Source organism: Anthonomus grandis, chromosome 13, assembly GCF_022605725.1.
Source record: "Anthonomus grandis grandis chromosome 13, icAntGran1.3, whole genome shotgun sequence".
NCBI lineage: Eukaryota > Metazoa > Arthropoda > Insecta > Coleoptera > Curculionidae > Anthonomus > Anthonomus grandis.
This window is the reverse complement of record NC_065558.1, coordinates 7,386,502-7,407,423: the sequence shown is the minus strand read 5'-3', so window position 1 is coordinate 7,407,423 and position 20,922 is coordinate 7,386,502. Positions and strand designations below refer to the sequence as shown.

General features: G+C 33.3%; 2 protein-coding genes across 8 annotated transcripts in view; one reads left to right on the top strand and one right to left on the bottom strand.

Moving 5' to 3' along the window:
• LOC126743653 (dosage compensation regulator) overlaps window positions 1–9,863 on the top strand; it is a 37,839-nt gene extending 27,976 nt beyond the window's left edge. For both annotated transcript variants that reach the window (XM_050450847.1, XM_050450848.1), the window contains 4 exons: window positions 1,718–1,891; window positions 4,236–4,850; window positions 4,914–5,106; window positions 9,557–9,863. In XM_050450847.1, the coding sequence (XP_050306804.1) occupies window positions 1,718–1,891; window positions 4,236–4,850; window positions 4,914–5,106; window positions 9,557–9,666 (1,092 nt within the window). In that variant the 3' untranslated portion in view covers window positions 9,667–9,863. The remainder of the gene's footprint in view (window positions 1–1,717; window positions 1,892–4,235; window positions 4,851–4,913; window positions 5,107–9,556) is intronic.
• A 2,445-nt stretch (window positions 9,864–12,308) lies between these two features.
• The window catches only part of LOC126743534 (2-oxoglutarate dehydrogenase complex component E1), a 45,184-nt gene continuing 36,570 nt past the window's right edge, over window positions 12,309–20,922 (bottom strand). For 3 of the 6 annotated variants that reach the window (XM_050450661.1, XM_050450660.1, XM_050450662.1), the window contains 8 exons: window positions 19,030–19,328; window positions 16,924–17,012; window positions 16,510–16,867; window positions 16,365–16,444; window positions 16,113–16,276; window positions 15,892–16,046; window positions 13,034–13,123; window positions 12,309–12,881 (listed from right to left, as the gene is read on the bottom strand). In XM_050450661.1, the coding sequence (XP_050306618.1) occupies window positions 12,782–12,881; window positions 13,034–13,123; window positions 15,892–16,046; window positions 16,113–16,276; window positions 16,365–16,444; window positions 16,510–16,867; window positions 16,924–17,012; window positions 19,030–19,328 (1,335 nt within the window). In that variant the 3' untranslated portion in view covers window positions 12,309–12,781. The remainder of the gene's footprint in view (window positions 12,882–13,033; window positions 13,124–15,891; window positions 16,047–16,112; window positions 16,277–16,364; window positions 16,445–16,509; window positions 16,868–16,923; window positions 17,013–19,029; window positions 19,329–20,922) is intronic. The other 3 variants (XM_050450664.1, XM_050450663.1, XM_050450665.1) reach the window with 1 other exon arrangement.

Genomic DNA, 20,922 nt, shown 5'->3' with positions numbered 1-20,922 from the left:
TTCGAGTTAGCTTTAAGAAGGATTTTAAAATGCAGATCACCCGCAAAAACCGAGGATCTTAGAATATTTCGCGTGAATAAATTGAATTTTGATTGTCAAGATTATGTCGACTTAATTGACTGGCAAAATGTTGTTATAAACGAGCCCCCATTAACAATGAATATTTCGAACGAAGAACTAACTAACATGATTTCTTTGGTTCCTGATGAAATAGGGTTATTAAAACTCTTATAGGTATTTGCCATCAAACACAGTAGAAAATAAAGGTCTTATTTCACCAGAAATTCCTTTTATTATGACGACCGGTTTACAATATCATCGCATCATCAGGTCGAGGACTAAAAGTAAAAGATACAATTTACATAGATACTATGCTTATCAAAAATTGGTAAAATGTTGAATAAAAACAAATTTTTAAGCGTACTTACATTGTTAAAATCGAGATTTGTCAGAACAAAACAAAAGTACATATAGAACGGTACAGTTAAAATTAAGCGAGTAAATCTTATCATAAGATAACAAATAATACACTTAGGTTCAAAACAATAACATCTAAAAAGCACCGTTACAATACTGCCAGTTAGAAATAATCTCTCTCCCTTGGCTGTGAATTATTTGTCCTTGTTTGCCTACTTTCTTATGTAACATCTAAAAAAAATTACAAAGTAAAAAAATTAATATACACATGCACACTCTAGGCTGTACATATATACCTACAAGTTAAATACCTATTATTTTGTCACTTAAAATCAAAGTATATTTTAAATAATATAATTTTTAACAGTAATTAATTTTCATTTATTTTTTAAAATTATTAGACAATTGAATAATTTAAACCAATTTTACTTACCTTTTACAATAAAAATCGGATAGTCTAACTAAAAAAACTATAGTATATTTCACTATTATACTTTAAAAAAACAAACAGATTTTAAATGCCTTATAACACGATTAACTCACTTCCCGTACAAGACGACACTGAGTAGGCCTCCAGGCTACGTCATAGGCTTTAAATCCCCGGCAGGTACAAAGAAACGAAGTACGGAGGCTGCTTTGTTCTTGCGGTTTTTTTAATAAGAAGCGAGAGAAAATATATTGCGGTCGTCTTTTCTCTCTGCCACCGGATTTTCTATCAATTTTGTGTTGAAAAATGGGTTTGTGCGCATATTGAGCAGCTGGTTCTTTATGAACTTTTCTACCTATAACATAACCTTATCTTAAGCATTTTGTAATTTAGGCGATCCGCAAATTTATTTTTTGTATCTATAATAAATCTCAAATTTCGAGGTGAAAAATTATTTTGTTATTGTCAATATTTACATCCGTACTATCCAAAATATATGACCTCTTTTTTTCGTTGCACAAGCAACCGACTAAGAAAGCTACCGACTAATGGATTTTGTTTTAGTAAATATTGCTTAGAAATCCTTGATATAACCTCTAAATCTGTGTTAATTTCGAAATTTGCGGCTTGATTATTTTCTGGTTTAAAAGATAAATAAAGTTGGGCATAGAGATGAGTCTGAAAATATTTTACACGGTGGATCCACCGTCCCTTTATACAGGTGTATAAATACTAAATAAAATATCCTTGTGTGGTGTATCTCTTACAACATTTTGAGGCATCGAGTTTATTATTAAATGAGTGTCGTTGAATTCGGTCTTTTAAAAATGAGTCTTTTGGTAAGTTCTTTTATTAGTTCGATTCCTTTTTTAGGTTTTAGGCTGTATATTCATGTGCGGTGGTCCATTGGCCACCATGGCGGCGAATTCTTCGACATTCCCGGAAATATTTACGCTGGACATGGGCCAGAGACGATTGGCCGGCCATCAGAGGGCTCTGGCCGGCGACCGACACTCCGACCACGTTGCCATGTTGACTGCTTTCGAGGTAAATAAAATTCGAATTAGTATCGACATAGACATAGATGTAACCAATTCACTCATTAATTGATTTTAAATATGGTTTAAAAAAATAAAAAATTCATTCACATTCTTCAAGTCAAAAATTGTTTATTGAAAAGCAAATTTGCTGTACAATTTACAAAGAATTCCTGATTTACAATAAACATATAACAGTACTTCGATTGTTTATTGAAAAGCAAATTTGCTGTACAATTTACAAAGAATTCTTGAATTTACAATAAACATATAACAAACAGTACTTCGAGGTACAGTAGGTAAATAAAATAAAATTAACCTAGACATATAGGCACGCAAAGTCATTAAGGTTCTGCAACATAGGTATAGATACAGTAGTGGCAGAAAGTAGAGCAACTTTTAAAAAAATTAAATTTCTTGACAACTAACAAAGGAATAACAACGATATTTATCCACAATACTTTTGGTCAAGTAGGTAGTCTTAAATCAGATAAGAATTGACCTTATCCGTTGATTTAAAAACATGAATTATAGACTGTCACAAAAATGGTGAAAAATGAATCAATATTGCAAGAAGGTTTAGTTTGAATAAATCTATAGTATCGCGAATAATTTCACGTTATGTGAAGCATGGACATGTTTTACCTAGAAAAAAAGCAGGAAGACCAAGAAAAACCGATAAATATCAAGATAAACAAATTTTGAAAATATCTCAGAGTGATCCATTTTTGGGTTCAAGTAAAATAAAGCAGCGTTTATCAGAAGAATTAAGCGTTCAGGTATCTTCAAGGACAATAAGAAGTAGATTATGCGAGGCCAAATTATTTGCAAGACGTCCAGCAAAAAAGCCCTTATTATCTGCAAAAAACAGACGATCCCGTCATCCAAAGCATTCTTCTAAATATGTAAAGGCTTGGTTTAGACAGCAATATATTCAAGTAATGGACTGGCCAAGTCAATCACCATATTTAAACCCCATCGAGAACCTATGGGAAATTTTGGATAGGAAAATAAGGGGGAAAACTTACAAAAATAAGGACGAGTTGTTCAATGCATTACACGAAGCTTGGATTAATATGGACCCAGTAATAATTTCTAGGTTACTGCAATCTATGCGCCACCGTTGTGAGGAAGTTATCAAAAATGATGGATATTTTACAAAATACTAAAATTGTAATTGTATTTCAGTTTTTACTAAAAGAAAAACATCAATTCTTAAAAAGTTGCTCTACTTTTTTCCGCCCCAGAATTAATTTTTGTACATAAAAAATATAAACAAAGAATATTAAGTTAAGTTGTTGATAGATTTATAATGCTTAGATCTTAATGGTATTATATTTCCAATATGATTGTATTTTCTTACTAAATAAAATAGATGTGTTTAAAATAGAGAAGTTGCTCTACTTTCTGCCACTACTGTAGGTCAAGAAATTCTGTGAAAGAATAATTAGCAGATCTCAATAAAACTTTTTTAATGACAATATCCTATATTTCCATAGTGAAAAATAGTATTTCTACTTAAAGTGCTCTGAGACTGAGGTACCTGAATGTTTTGTCTAGAACGTGTTTGGTACTTATGTATATTAGCCCTTTGTTGGAAGGTATTAGAATGACAATGTTTCAAACAAAATAAGATCATATGAGTTAGTATTTTGTAGTGTTGAAACAGAGGCTCACAGCTGCAGACAAAACAGAGAATGTAACTTAGTAGCAGTACTGTAACCAAGGAACAGGATGCCATACCTTAGGCGAGATTCAAACAGAACATGATATACTTCTTTTGAGATGCCTAGGTTATTAAATCTCCATAGCTTCTGTTCTTATTGCGTAAATAGTTGATGATAGACTTTTTGATAGTTGGTTAATGTGAACATTCCACTTTAAGTTTTGGTCGATCATTAGTCCCAGGAACTTATACTCACCCACTCTCTGAACCAAAGTATTGTGAATTTGTAAGGAAAAACCATAAATTTAGTTTTAGTAACCATACACTTCAACGCCGGCCAAAGTCTTTCGTTAATCAAGTTATTTTATTTAGATCGTTCTAGATTTTTTAAAATTAAAAGCCCGTATCTGCATTTTTTAAGAATTTAACCGCATCTGCGGTAAATATTAACAAAAGCTTAAATATTAATTACTTTACATTAGATAAGTTATATAAAATTTAAAAAATTGAATAAAACATGAAATATACTTCAGAATATAAGAATTAGGTAGTTTTTTCCATTTTTTTATAAAACTACGTTTTTTCAGATACGAACTATTAGAATTAGGCCATCGATTTGTGTAATAACCTCCGAAAACTTGAGTGTCCGTTTTAACGATCAAACGTATAATTCAAAACGTTATTTCAGCTGTGGGATCAAGCGCGGCAGGGAGGCGAAGAATCGGAAATCCGATTTTGCGACTACAAGGGCATCAGTATGCCGACGATGCGGGTGACGTGGGAGGCGAAATTCCAGCTGCAGCAGATCTTAAACAATTGCGGTTTCCCGGAGGAGACGATGGCCCCGTTGGCGATGGAAACGGTCGGACCGGATCCGAAATTGGACGTGATCATGGCGTTCATGTGTTACGGCCTCTATCCGAACGTTTGCTGGCACAAGGAGAAAAGGAAAGTGCTGACCACCGAGAGTAAAGCGGCCCTAATACACAAAACGTCGGTGAACTGCAGTAATTACGAGCAAAACTTTCCGTATCCGTTCTTCGTGTTCGGGGAGAAGATCCGTACGAGGGCGGTGTCCTGCAAACAGATGTCGATGGTCACCCCGATACACTTGTTGCTGTTCGGATCGAGGAAAGTCGATCAGGTGGACGGGGTCGTGCGTCTGGATAACTGGATCAATTTGAAGATGGACCCGCAAACCGCTTCGGAAATCGTCGCTTTACGACCTGCTTTAGAGAGTTTGGTCATTCGGGCGTCTCAGGATCCCGAACAGATCATGGACCTATCCGAAATCGACAGGAAGGTAAGTTGTTACTACTAATACTACTATAGTCCAATTTAATTTTTTAAAAAAAACTCCTTTCAGGTGGTAAACGTTATAAGGGAACTGTGCAAGTTACACGCGGGCAGTTTCGGGATTCAGAGGGAATCGAGGGGTGGAGCAGGGGGCGGCATGAACATGGGCATGGGCAAAAGACCGCCCAGGGGCCACAGCTTGGGATCGTATAACGGACCGCCCCCGAAAATGTTTAGGGGTGCCCGGGGCGGAGCACCCAGAGGTAAAACAGAATTAATTCTTTGTAATATATATTTAAGACAAAAGAAAAGGAAATATTCTACTTTAACAACACTGAAAAAAGTCTATTTTCCAACATAAAAATGGTACATTATACGGTTGCATCCTTTAAAATATGTTTACTATGTAACTACCTTTAAAACCTATGCAAGAACCAACAGTCAACTTGCAAAATACAAAATCCGTAAAAACTGTTTCTGCTTTAATGTAAAAAACCCGAGGTAATGCCTAAACATTTATCAAAATCAATCATTTATTCAAAAATTTTCAATGTAGATTAGTTAATTTAGAAATTGTTTATGTACATTGAAAAAATAATAATTTGGAAAATATCCTTAAAATCTTTTAAATACAACAGTTGCTTTAACAACAAAAGCTAATTTGCTTTAAGCAGACAATAACACTTATATTCCCCCTTCCTAAAGATCCGACTATTAATATTCAAAATAAATAAAAATATAATATTTAAAAAAAAGGCGTTGGTCAAAATTGAAGAGTACAGGGAAAAAACGTGCAAAGTCAGTATTTTATAAAAATTAAGATAATACGTTTATGTGTTTCCTTTCAAAGAATATTTTCATATAAGCAATTAATACCGGCAAGAAACGCACTGTGTCACTGGTTATTTGCAGTTTTAAATAACTATGCAGGGAAAGAACGTGCAATGTCATCGCGATGCTAGATAAAAAACAGTCAGGAAAAAACGTGTTGGGTTGAGAAAATTATATTGTTTTTTTAAGCTCGTAGGTCAGTCTGCCGATTATTTTAACTGAGTGAACATGGCGAGTGACACTAGTGGTGACGAATTAGATAAAAAAATATGTGGACTATCTGAAAAACGTAAAATAACTGGTCGTATGTCTGATGTTTCAAAAAAAATACGCTTACAGAGTCATGAAGTAGGGCCAGACTGTCATTGTAAGCGATTTCAGTGCTTTGAAAAAGTTTTACCTAACGAACGGGCTAAAATTATTAAACATTTTAATGAGTTAGGTTCTTGGGACGAACAAAGTGCCTATCTGTGTGGCCTTATTCTTCTAAGTCCTGTTTTCCAACGAAGAAATCGTCGCCCAGAAGAAGAAAGTCACTTTCGGCAGGCTAGTTACTTTTATAAGGTAAGAGTGCTACGTAATGAAGGAACAGTCGACATTCCAGTATGCCTTAAAGCATTTTGTTCACTTCATGGAATTACACGAAGAAGAGTTCAGACTATTCACACTTCACTTCTAGTCAAAGGAGTTGCTTCTAAGGACAACAGGGGGAAACAATCCTATAAACATTGTGCACTTAAAGAAGATATAAAAAACTGTGTTATTTCTCATATTCGTTCGTTTAAGGGTAGGTCTAGTCATTATAGCAATAAAAAGTCAAAGAAAATTTACTTACCTGAAGATTTGAACATTCGCAAAATGCACTCAATATATAAATTAAAACATCCAGATAAATCTGTGTCTTACGAAACTTACAGAACTATTTTTTCGACTGATTTTAATATCAGTTTTGGATATCCCCGCTCTGACACCTGTTCCAGTGCGATGAATTCAATGCTAGATTAAAGTCGCTAAATTTAAGGCTTACCCAAAACATCACTTTGGAAATAAAAGAGTTCCTAAATCGCAAAATAAGAAAGCTTACATTAGAGAAAGAACTTCATAAGAAAAAAACAGAAGCCTTTTATGCTAGGAAGAGACAAGCTCGACTTCAAAGTAGGAAATCAATAGAGATAGAGGCGGTGGCCATGGACTACCAAAAAAACTTACCAGTCCCGAACATAACGACTAATAACGTCTATTATAAGCGTCAATTATCTTTTTATTCTTTTAACATCCATAGACTTTCGGATGCTGATTCAGTATTTTATACCTATTCAGAAGAAGTAGCTAAGAAGGGTTCTAATGAGGTATGTTCTTTTTTAGAAGATTATGTTACTCATCATCTTCCTAGTAGCGTTAAGATTTTAATAATTTTTTGCGACTCTTGTGGAGGACAAAATAAGAACTTTACAGTGTTTCGCTATTTGCACTACCTGGTCCACCAAAAAAAGAGGTTTCAAACTATCAAAGTTGTATTTCCGATTAGGGGCCACTCATTTATGGAGTGTGACAAAAATATGGGTATAATTAACTGCAAATCCAAGACCGAACTACATTCAGACTGGATTCGGGTTTTCAAGGAAGCTAGAGTTAAACCAACACCTTATAAAATAGAAGAAGTTAACGACAGCCTTATAAGAGACTGGAGTGCATTTTTGTCTCCTTTATATGTAAAGAAGTGTCCGTTTTTGAGTCGACCAATAAGAGAGTTGGAAGTTACTGTGAATCATCCAAGAATGATTCTTCATCGTGAAACCTATAATGGATCTTGGACTACTTCCATCGTAACTAAACCAGTCTCCAAACTCATACGAGGCCCACTTTTATCTGAAAAGGAGTTTCACTATCCACCACGAGCTTATAATGGTAAGTTTGTTTTGTAATTCCTTTAAATAATAGTGTTTTTGTTAATAAAATATTTTTTTAGGTAAAATTCCTATTTCAAGAGAAGAATACAAAGATCTACAGCAACTGAAAAAATTTTGTGACGAGAGCACGTTTTCCTTTTACGACAATCTTCCTGTACTACCTGCAAAGAAAATCCCTAAAATGAACAGAAGAGAAAAGCCCGTTAAAACAACAAAAAATAAGCGCTAAACACCAATATAGTAAATACGGTAACATTTAAAACAAAGTGACTTTGCACGTTTCTTTCCTGTTTTTTTGTACTTTGGTTGGTTTTGTAATAAAATTTAAAAAACTAATTGATATTTTTTAATTTCATTACATAATTTAAAAAGCTAGTATACGGTATAATAATTGTTTCCAAAATCAAAATTTAAAAAAAAATTATTCAAAATTTATAGCGTTTTCAAATTTAAAATGTTATTCTCTCAAATTCAATTAATAGTGACTTTGCACGTTTTTTCCCTGTGGTCTTCAATTGCAATCTGACAATAAATCAATTTGTTCAATTATTAAATTTCACCTTATTTTAATTTTGGAGGTAATTTCCATGAATAGATTTTTGTGTTGGAAATGAGTAACTGCCTCTCCCCAGTTTATGCCGATATCATTACTTGTGTCCTGTTTATTAAACTTTCAACTCTTTTCACTTTAAATTAACTTTACCACTAAAACAGAGAAAAAGAAGATGTAATTTTTACGTATTACTTATAAAAACCAAAAACAACACAATTAAAACGAACTGGTATCACAAACCCACCTTTTCCTAACGTTTTCTTAACTTCCAGTCTATGCATCCTTTTAAACAAAAAAAATTAACAGTATTAAAAACCTTTCATAGAACATAGAGCTTTAGAACTGCCACGCCCAGATTTTCACAATGACATAAATACATTACTTTCTAAAAACGAGTATGCAAATTAATCAACGACATTTTAAAATACCAATTGCCAAACGGTAAAAGCTACTAATAACACTTAAAAAAGTTTTTCAAGATCCCTTATGTCAGAAAAAGTGGCTAATACATTTAATAATGACAATTTTACTGTAGCTTTTAAATGTGAAAATACCGAAAACGATTGTGGGCTTCGCAAAAAATACCTACTCCTAAAGAATTAGTGAGTGGGGTAGTTTTTAGGATTTCCTGTTCAGACACTGTGAATGAGTTTATATTGGACAAACCGGGAGATACATAAAAACAAGAATTACAACACATAAAAGAAGTGTCAGTCTTTTAGCTTCAAAAAATAAAACGGCTCTTGCAGAACATACAAAAGTACACTGATTCAATTTTCCAGATGTAAAAATCTTGGATAAACAATAAATTTAAAAAAAAAGAATAACTTCAGTAATGATCAACATTAAAAAAAAAAAACAATAAAAGCAAGACACGGATAATTTAAGTACATCATTATTATTAAAACAATAAAACCAAATGGCTAAAATGTAATTCTTAGATATCCCCGGTATTCAAAAAAGATCATCCGTATTTAATTTATTTATTATCCCTTAATATATCTTCTATTATTAACTTACTTTTGCTCTTTTTTAATAATATAACATACGGAATTTTAAACAAAGTCGTTGCACCAAATACTATCGCTGAACAGGTTTCCGTGGTTATAATTGCATTTACATTGTTTAAAAATTTTACATTTTTAAAGCAATTTTTTTTCTTAATTCATATATTTATCAAATTCGTTCGGTTACTCAAAATACCTAAAAACTTTTCGGCAGTTTTAATAATTGTATCACTCCAGGGTGATCAACCCTTTATTTTACTTTGTTATCAGGTAATTGCATTTATGCATTTATTAACTGATATTTGTTTTAATTCATCTAAAGTGTTTGTTATATTATACGAGACAACCAGTCGGCTGTAACAACTTATCTGAATATTATAATATTAGAATTTTAAATTTTTTAAAATCTTAGGTGGCGGATATGGAGATCGAGGAGGGTACAGGGGAGGTTATCGCGGAGGCTTCGGAGGTTACAGAGGAGGCGGATATGGCGGTGGATTCCGTGGAAGAGGAGGGTATTAATTTCATAGGTTAATTTAGAATAAGGACGCTTCTTACCAAAATATTCCAATGATTTTTTTTTTATAAACAATCATTTGTGATCGGTATTACGGTTAGGGAAAGTTTATGTAATAGCTACAATCGTATATTGGATAGAAACTTAGCGGTTCTGTATTAGATCGAAATGACTCTAAAAATAAAGAAATTTATTAAACAGAGCCCTTATTCGTGGTTTTTTTAAATCCTGAGTGTGATATAAAATGTATATTTGAATATGAATTTAAGGAGAATGAAATTAGGAGAGAAATAATATTTGCTCTAAGGATACTTTTGTTGGTAATATCAGTAGTTTGTCGGATATTTTCAGCATCGATGGCTAGCGTTTCTCTAATTTTTAAATCAACTTTATACGAAAAATGAAATTTTAAGTTATGACTTAGAATATTTTCTTCATGGGCTGAAAATAAAACGTCAGATAAATTCAAAAATCTTTTGTGAAAATCAAAATATGAATTATCACCCAAGTTCTGTCTAAATTCAGGTAAATTACGTTGTTTTAATTGTATCCACTTGGACGATTAAAGAGTGGAAATTTTCTTACCTAATCTGCGAAAAGTTTCAGATGCAAATGACTTAACTTCGTCCCTAAATTTTAAATCTAAAATACAAAATTCTAAAAAAGACGTCAGAAAAGTTGTGTATTAAAAATTTCTGCTGGAACCAATCAGCTTCATTTAAATTTGACAACGAAGTTACAAAACACAGAAAATCCTTAGAGATGTAAGACAGTTCTCGAAAGTCAACAATTAGGCGTCAACGTAACTGAAATTAAGATCCTAAATAAACGGTGTGCAGATGGCACAGTCTTAATAAGAGATAGTTAGAATAACCCTAAAATTTTAGAAATTAGATGAGTTCCAGAAACTAAATTATCATAAATTACTATAAGTGATAGTGAATATATAGAATGAGTAAAAAAGGTTAAGTGTCTGGAACTTGGCTACCTGAAAATTGGTCTTTAGAAGTAGAAAGAAGTCAATTTCCTAATTTTTTCCACCCAATTTAACATATTTATTTGTTTCGTCTTGGCAATTGATCATATTTGCGTTTTAGTGATCTAATTATCTAAAGAGCCAGGTAATTTATGATGTAATTTACCTCAGGTTTCCAAGCAATTTGATGTAATTCTTGATTTTTTTTTAGACCTTTGATTAAATATATTTGTCACAATTCCCGGCAAATTGAAACTATTTTTCAGGCAGTTGATCACTTGTTTCTTCTTGCGTCTTAATCCAACTGCTTGGACAAATGAAACAAATTATGTGCAACTGCTTAGAATTTCTATTTCATCATGTAATTTAAAACTTTTCATTTACTTTAATTTTTGTTTATATTTTACATTTTTCGCAGTTTTTCAGGTAAATTGAAACCATTGGCCTGGCAGTTAGTCAAGTTGTTCAGTCCACTTAAATGTTCAATTTTTTCTTGAACCACTTGTGTTTTATTCCAACTACCTGGAAATATTAAACAAATTATGTTCCACTGCCTGGAATTAGTATTTTATCATGTAATTTAAAAATTTCTTGGAAACTTGCTCCCTTTGTATTAGGGAGTCAATTTTCTCACTTTTTCCAGTCAAGTTCAGTTTTCAAGTTTTCAGCCAAGTTTATGTAATTCTAGATTCTTCTTGTAGACTTTAGATGCAGTGTCTTCCCTACTTTTCCAGGCAAATTAAATTTTTCACCATTTTTCAGTTAACTGTACTATTCAAGTTTTTCCAGGCAGTTGACAATTTCTTGTATTGGGCACTTATTTCTCACTTATCGATTATTCCAACTATCTCTTATTAGGACTGTGCTATCTGTATACCGTTTATTAATGATCTTAATGTCAGTTACGTTGACGCCTAATTGTTGACTTTGGAGAACTGTCTTACATCTCTAAGGATGTTCTGTGTTTTGTAATTTCGTTGTCAAATTTAAATGAAGCTGATTGGTTCCAGCAGAAGTTTTTAATACACAACTTTTGTGACGTCTTTTTTAGAATTTTGTATTTTAGATTTAAAATTTAGGGACGAAGTTAAGTCATTTGGATCTGAAACTTTTCGCAGATTAGGTAAGAAAATTTCCAATCTTTAATCGTCCAAGTGGATACAATTAAAACAACGTAATTTACCTGAATTTAGACAGAACTTGGGTGATAATTCATATTTTGATTTTCACAAAAGATTTTTGAATTTATCTGACGTTTAATTTTCAGCCCATGAAGAAAATATTCTAAGTCTTAAAATTTAATTTTTCGCATAAAGTTGATTTAAACATTAGAGAAACGCTAGCCGTCGATGCTGAAAATATCCTACAAACTACAGATATTACCAAGAAAAATATCCTTAGAGCAAATATTATTTTTCTCTTAAATTCATATTCAAATATATATTATATATCAATATCACCTTGTCTTAAATTAACTGCCTGGAATAAGGAAACAAATTATACCCAACTGCCTGGAATTGCCCTTTGACGGACTCCAAAGAACAACTAAATTCGGTGTCAAAAATAAGGGAAATGAGAAGTTACAACTGGGAACTCAGTTTTTGAATATTGTCAAGTTGGACCTTGGGAATGTTGATTTTTTGAGGTTATTATTAAAAAAAAAAGCACAACTTGTGATAAAGCAACAAATATTTATTTCACTTGAAAATATCTCTTACTCCAAAAAAAAAGGAAAAAACACAAAATAAATAAATAATAATACAATACTTGCCGAATACCTTAACCATACAACTTTCAATGTTAGCAATACTTTTTGACTCTTAACAACATCACATTTTTAAAAAATATTCCTCCCTGGTTTTCGAGTTTAAAAAAATATACACATAAGGAGAAAAGTGACTATGTACACTATACACAAAAAAAAATAATAAGTTTTGCTTTGATGATTATCTTGTGTGTGTAAATTTTGGTGCATTCCTTAACACTAATCTATTATATTATTATTACAGAAATATAACACTAGTGTTTTAGAATCTTAAGAATAAATCAACAAGTTATCGGGTGCATTGGGGGAGAAAATACCTCTAAGGTCCGAAAATCTCCTTTTTTTTTAAAAGGGCTAAACTGTTGTATAATTAAAATAATTACAGCCTGGTGGCGTCATCGAGTAAATTCTTAAGTTCTTTGAGATGTTGGGCTTTGCTTCCGGTCGCTGTACTCGAAGATACCGGCCTTCCGATGTAACTGGAAATAAAATTGTATTACAGGAGATTGTTTTTCGCTTAAAAAGAAAGCAACATAAAGCGCCTTTTTTATTATCTAATATGTTAGAACGTTATACTATAAAGTGCAAAAGCTAAAATCTACAATATGAAGATATGATTTTTGTGCGTTACCTGACAACTCGCTCGTCAGGTACGACATTCGGATCTGATTTGGGCTCGTCTTTACCGAACCAACTACTGAACCACCCTTTTTTAGTAGGTCTAGAAAAAGAGCGAAAAATGAGCATGTTAGTCGGTAAAGCAAACCAGCAAAACTTAAAAAAAAAATAAAATGATGACATAGTTTAGAATAAATTTTCTTATAGGCACTTTTTGAAAACCAAAACGTGGGTTCTTCAAATCGAATACATTTCCTACAAAATTTGATATACAGAATTGTTTGAATTAGACTATAATTATTGTTGTCAACAGTAAAGAAATCCAAATTTGTTCTCCTTTTACCCACATTTTCAATAGGGACCATTCAATTAAAACTAATTTACTAATGTTTGCCTCAATTAACAAATTACTGCAATTGATGTCCCTATTTTCATAAGGTCTTGAACCTTAAAATTGAAATGTTAAAATAAATATATGAAAGAATGGTCATTGTTCCAGGCAGTTAAAATTAGATATAAAGAAGACAAAACTAGCCTGAACTGCCTGGACCAATGCCATTAAATTTATTGGAAAATATTGAAAATATTTAACTCAAAAAGTGCCTAAAAAAAACGGAAAAATCGTATCTTCATACCAAAGAAAAAAAACACCCTTAGTCAAAAATTTCTTTTTTTAATAGTCGTTTTATTGGAGGAATTCCATTAAAAAAACGTTTTTTTATTAAGTAGTGATATTTTGAGGCTAGGATTTAGTACTTTTTTAGACAGTTACAATGGGTAGGATATAAAGATTTTTCAGCATTATAATTGTCTCAAATGCCGGACTGGAACGTATTAAAAATCAAACCAATAGGATGTCCAAAACGCTGTGTTCACGGTGAAATTATAGACAATACCGAATAAAAATATCGCATCAGCTCTTATAAATCCTGTAAAAATGGTTTATGCAGTTTGGGTTAAGTATTCGAAATAAATGATGTATCGTACAAGAATTTTAACATTTACTTCGAACGTTATTTTTTCACATCAAGAAGTCTATTTTCATCCCAAAGATATATTCTTGAATGAATTGAAGTAGAGTTCTATTAAGATATAAATAGGTGGAGATGGTTGAAACGTCTTCAAACTGTTATCTAGCCACTTAAAACTAGTCTGAGGGTCTATTTCAGGAATCTGGACAGTTTAAATACCTGTTGGTTAAGAGTCTCTTAAGTTAAGTACTTAAGAGGCACTTAAAGGTAATTTGAGTGTTTATTCCAGGAATTTAAGTTACTTTTGCCATATGTAACCAATAATCCCTTCAGGACTTTGGCTGGGTTAGGACCCTCCTCCCTTATTTTTTTTCAGGCAAAAACCTCTTTTAGGCAAGTTAATCTGAGAGTGTATTCACACAATCTGGTTACTTTAACTGCCTGTAAGAGTATCATAAGTACTTAAGAACTTATTCCAAGCACTTAAAAGTGGTCTTTTAAATACTGATAACCTTATTCCAAACAATTAAAGATGATTTGAGTGTCTATTACAGGAATCTGGACACTTTGATTGCCTGTCCGAATCTTTTAAGTACTCATAAACTTATTCCTTATGTTTTATTGAAATGCATAAAAAATAGGTCGAAAATCTTAAAGAAGGCATAGCTCGCTTATGATGGAACTGGAAATATAAATCATAACATTATCGTTTTGACTAAAATTCCCGCTAAAACCAATATTGCGCGAATATCTGTAACTTCTAAGAGTGTTGAAGAACAAGCTTTTGAAGAAAGTTGAATTTTTAGTACTTTTATCGATTCTTCTCCAATGAAATTGGAAACTCACCTTAACTGGTGTTTTAGTTATTAAATACTATACTGCCCTAGTGTAGAATTATAAGTGGTGTAGTTAAAACACAAACTTTTTAAATTTTCTATGTTTAGTATCTAGTTTTCTGTTCCTGAGAAAAGGCCAATTCCATTCCAAAGTCCTAAGATTTCCTTTGCTATCTTGGTTTATTATAATCTACATACACGCATGAATTTTTATATAAATATATTCAAGCATAAGGTTAAAATTTAGCTATATAAGTGCTTACACATACTTAATTTATTGGAGATCCCTCAATTTGGGTTTCTTCCATTGATACAGATACAATATTTAAGAAGGGCAACATAACTTGATCTTTAAAGTAGTAAGTTTGATTAAGAACCTTTTTTTACATAGTTTAACCAAAATTCATCTCAGAATTAAGCTTCTCTTTGAATTTTGAAAGATAAACTTTCTATAAATCTCAAATTTGGCCAAAATAAGGGTTAATATTTATTTTATTGTTAATTTAATTCTTTTAAGTTTATCTTTATATTCATCCATCATAACCCAACCCAACACCTTCCAAGGTATTCTTTCTATTAAAATGAGAAATGGTTCTTGATACTACTGATTTATTTAAAGTTAGGTCTTTTGCTATTTTACTTTTGCTATTTCCTCTCACCATTTTTGAGTTTCTTCAATTTTTTTTCTGTTATTTGCAAAGGGCAAATGTACCCTCCTTAGCATGTTGAATCTTTACTTTTAAACTTTTAAATTTACCACGGATAAGCGCAAGAGTACAAACAAAATTAAACATAAATATTAAATTTAGTTGCTCGACAAATAAACTGCTTAAAAACGAAAAAAATCTCATAAGATTAATAAAAACATTCCGATAATGGTATCTGTTCACGGCATTAAATATTTATTTAATATTTTTTTTAAAATTGGTACTACATTATGGGCGATAGTGCAGATACGTAATGTAACATTTACTTCGTAAACGATCCAGAGGTAATCGAGTTTAGAGATTTTTTTGTTGCTTTCCTATCCGTTTAAAGTGTGATTTCTTGGAAAAGATACTTACATCACCTCCCTCTGTCCGGCCAAAGTGGTCTCGAAACGGGGTCTCACGTACGTCCATCCGCCCTGGTTCTTGTGCTCCTCCTGTGCCCAAGCGATCTGAGCGTTCGGATACTTTTCGCACTCTTTCTTGATCAAATCGAACGGGAACGGAGTCAACTAAGACAAATAGATATGCTCTTAGTGAATATTATGTTTGTTTATCAATAACGACAATGACAATACTTGTTCGACACGCATGAGCGCGATTTTATCCTCCAGTCCCAATTCCCTGTTGGCCTTGATAATATCGTAATACACTTTTCCGGAGCAGAAAATCAACTTTTTCACCCCGTCGGGGTTCTCTGCGGCCTTTCCTTGTTCCGGGATAATCCTTTGGAAATCCGTACCTAAGGGTTTAAATATTTCTCAGCAAACAGGGTTTTAAGAGAGAAAAAAGCGAGAGACCTAACGGTTAATAAGGCTCAATATACCCACCTTCGATCATTTCATCGAAAGAACTCCTGGCCTCCGGATGTCTCAGTAAACTCTTGGGGGTCATAACAATCAGCGGCTTCCTAAAATCATCCGTCATAAGGCACACCAAAACAAAAAACAAAAACCAGCAAAAAACCCTCCTCACCTGAACGGCAAAGCGATCTGCCTCCTCAACAAGTGGAAAAAGTTCGCGGGCGTGGTGCAATTCGCGATGATCCAATTGATGTCGTGCAATTGGCGCACGGCGAAATCCTCCGTTTCCGGCGGGAAATAATCGGGATCGTCGGAGGACATTTGCAGGAAACGTTCGAGGCGTGCGCTCGAATGTTCCGGACCCTGACCCTCCATGCCGTGGGGCAGGAGCATCACCAGCCCGGTTTGTCGCACCCATTTCGATTGACCGCTGGCCAGCAGGGTGTCGATGATGCATTGAGCGGTGTTGGCGAAATCGCCGAATTGCGCCTCCCATATTACCAAGGCGTTCGGATTGGTCATCGAATAACCTGAACGGGAACGAGTGAGACGTGTGCACGGTATTCGGGTTTTAATTAATGTTTACCTAGTTCGAAGCCCAAGACGCCGTATTCGGAGAGGGAGCTGTTGCAGACCGTGTATGGCGCCTGGTCGGGGTATAAGTTGCATAAAGGTCTGAAATCAGACGTATTATGTATTAGAAACGAAATATGCGTGTCTCACATCAAAAAGAGTTAGATATATTCCACTGAGATTTACAGTAATGTTTCTTTAAACACTACCAATTATTATAAGTAGAAGCTTCTTCTCTTGAGACAAACGTGTCTTTGAATATCTGTACAATTTATTGCTTTTTGTTTGTGTTATATAAAAATAGTATAAGTGTGTTGCGTATCAAAAGTTTTGTTAAAAGATAAATGAAAATACTACTCGGTGTAACTTGCATTAATTTTTGCGCAATAACAAGACACAGAAATAACGATTAGGCCCACTATAATTTTTTAGTGCAATGTTTGTAGAGATGAGCATAAGGTGGTTTTCGAAATAGATCAAAAAGCAAATAGAAGACGAAGGAATAGGAAATATAAACAACGCCTTTTACAAGAAACAGAATTAGACATTTTAAAGTTTCGAACCAATTAGATGAAGAACAACGCAAAATTTTAAAGTAAAATGGACTCACTAAAATTAGTAATAGTGGAAAAAGACGCTCCCATTAAAAGAATAAGAAGAAACAGCTGCGACTTTGAAGAAAATGCCATAGAAATGGACCAAACTTATCAGGAAGAATGGGTAACTAAAGGTATTTCGGTCATGCTCCACTAAATTTATTTAAAACATATTAAGCCGACATGTTTCCGACATATAACATGTCCATCATCAGGGATAACAAATTAAGGGGTTCTGTCATTACATCTTAGAGTTTGTCTCGCTAAGGAAAGGTACACCATCTGTTTCAAAGCTACGCCAAGTTTTGTCCCCTAATAACGCGCGATTAGCGATAGTAGCGCGCCTTTTTTTAATTTTAGAAAAGTTAATTTATATTATTTTAAATAATAGTGTATTGTGTTTTGTTTACATTCTTTAGGTGCGCTGCTTAGTCTGGAATATGAGAAAAATTAATATTTAAATTTTCCTAACTAAAATTTAAAACAGCTCGTTGGCTGCCTCTCTGATTTTGTGCAAAGCATAGAATAAATAATTAACAAAATTAAAAACATTATAATTATCTTATTATCAGGATTAGGATATAGAAACCCAAAAATATACTTCGAAAATAAGACCATAAGAAAAGACTTCTCAAAAATATAATTTTATACGATATTATTATTTAAATATACATAACCACATAATTCGGATAAGTCCTAAATTATGTATCGCACATGATGGCAAATAATAATAAATTGGGTCGGCCAAAGCACCCGTGAAAAAAATATTATAAATAATACTTAAAAGTTATAAAAGATAATTCGTCTACCTGTTTACAAAAAATGACCTGACTGAAGGATATAGGTAGCTATTTTTTTGATTGAATATTATTTGAACCATAATACTCTTTTATCTAACATATCCCTTCCAGGTAACAGTATTTAAAAATTATTCACTCTAAAAAGACGTAAACACTAAAAGGCACAGAACACAAATATAAGAATTAAGAAAATTAGTAACAAGAGACATCAACTGCCTGGAAGTTAGTCATTCTTCTTATTCCTGAAAGGCTTAAATTGCTTGAAAGTAACAGAAAATTACATTAAAAATTTGGTAATTTTAGCTTCCAGGCAGTTGAAGTCACAGTTTTCTGACTATTTAAAGACATCGACTGCTTGGAAGAAATTTCTGTTACTTCCAGGCAATAGAGTCACAGTTCTCTTTTTAATTCTTTGATCAACTACCTGTAAGTTAGTCATTCTTCTCATTCCTGAAAAATTTTGACAAATTTCCCATTCATAAAAAAAGGATCATTTTACACACTTCTTACATAAATAACTATTATATTTTAAATTTTTTATATAACTTATTTAAGTATTTTGATGCAGTTGATGTGGTTTACTGAAGAGCGATCAAATCGAACGGCGCCACCCATTTCCTACATTTTTTCTTAATGTAAAAATAAAGACATATTATTGTTATTATTATGAAAGTCGTGCATAAATTATCGTAATATTTCTTTGAATGTATAACTTGCACGTACCTGTAAGTGGCCTTATCGACCGTCTGATGATGTAAAACGTGATGCCTATGAGAGAAAGTGCCTCTCTCGACGTCCTGTCCGGACAATCTCACGTGAATGCCTTCCTTCAATAACGATCCGAAGGCCATCGCTTCGCCTAACGCCCAATCGGCCGTTCGGTTCTCTACCATTTCCATGCGCGATTTTAAGATACGCTCGATACCCTTGTGGATGATAAATTCGGCCGCATTGGGAGGTGGCGAGGAGAACCGTTTACCGATGTGCACCAGGGTGTCTTCGACTATACCCGTCTTGGCAGCCTAAATTACAACGGAAAAGTTATTAGATTGGCAACATGGCATATTATTGAATTTTTCTTGCTAGTGAAAATTGTTCAAATACATGTGTTTTAAAGTATAAACAAATAGTGCAGCAACAGTTAAACTGTCAGTTCCTTTTATCTATATGTTAGGGGCTGCTCGCGCGTTTATTTATTATCATACAAAATTTTTGTGTATTAGTAGACATTTTTGGTCAGAACTTTGAAGCCACTTAAAATATTGTCATAATTTTTTTAAATCGTCATAGTGGGATTTCCGAGGATGGATTTAAGGTTGAAAACGTCATTCTGGGTTAAAAATTAAGGTTAAGTTAGTTACCGAACAGATGGAGAGGTCACGTGATCGTTCGGCGCCGGAGGTGTGGCCTAGAGCCGAAAGGGTTCATGACTTGGGGTTTTATTTAATTTTATTAGTCGAGCGGCTTTAGATCGTTTTGGTTCAATTTTCTGCTATATATACTTATATTCAATCTATAAATTTAAATCTCACCGGCCTACCAGCGCAGCCCCTAACTTGTTATTCCTTCTTTCATTTTAAAACACATATTTAAAAACAGATAATTAAGCTACTTAAGTAATTCTCAAAACCAGATTATGATCATAAAATTATATTTTATAATGGCCGGGTTCATCAAAAAAAAGCGCTCCCTGAGCGCTCGATTGTTGCTCAGGTATGACAATTTTTATTGGTCCTTACTATTATAGGCAAAACTTCCAGTGCTCAGGTAGCGCTCGGTTCTGATGAACCTGGCCAATTACACCCTAAATGTTTGACGTGGCACGATTACTTAAAAGGATTACCTATCCCTTTTCGGTAAACCCCAATATATTAACATAACTTTGCATATCAAAATACTTAAAAGGGATTATTATATCATTACCTGGCACAACCTCAAAATCGGTTTGGACCCATTTTACAGGCGACCGTATTATATTTAAAAAAAAGCTGTTTACAAAGCAAAGCTATATGGTAAAATAATTTAAAATAAGTAGGCATAATTATCCTCGTCTAAATCTGCCAAGGTTGCAACGATGGGCGGGCCTATATTTCGCGCACATCATTTACTCCATCTGTTCGGTAATCCGACTATAGGGCTGTTTTGGTAGTGGTCGTTTTTTTTGCTACTTTTATTAAAAAAATTAGAAGTTGCCTTGGTTTAAGGTTAAAAGAGCGCAACCGATTCAACGAATTCCAAAAATCAAAGTTAATTAAAATGAAAAAGGTTACTTTAATATCAGTTCTTATTATTGGCAACCCCTAATATGCCACATAATAATAAAGATCAAACGTCCCGAAACGTTCGTATACATACATATATGGGCCGGTTAGTAATCTGGATGTTTAATATACAGACATATCCTAAGGACACTCGCGAGCTAATAACCCTTTCTGGCATACGGGATTATTGGGGTGATTTAAGGTGAGGGCCCGGGGCGAAATTGACTGATATATAGGGCCCTGTTCTCCCTATTAGTCCTGAATGCCCCGTTATGCACTTATCCTGTTTATTGATATGCTATTAACTGGAAGGGAAAGGGACGATTTATACATTTATGTTGAGAAAGAGTGATGT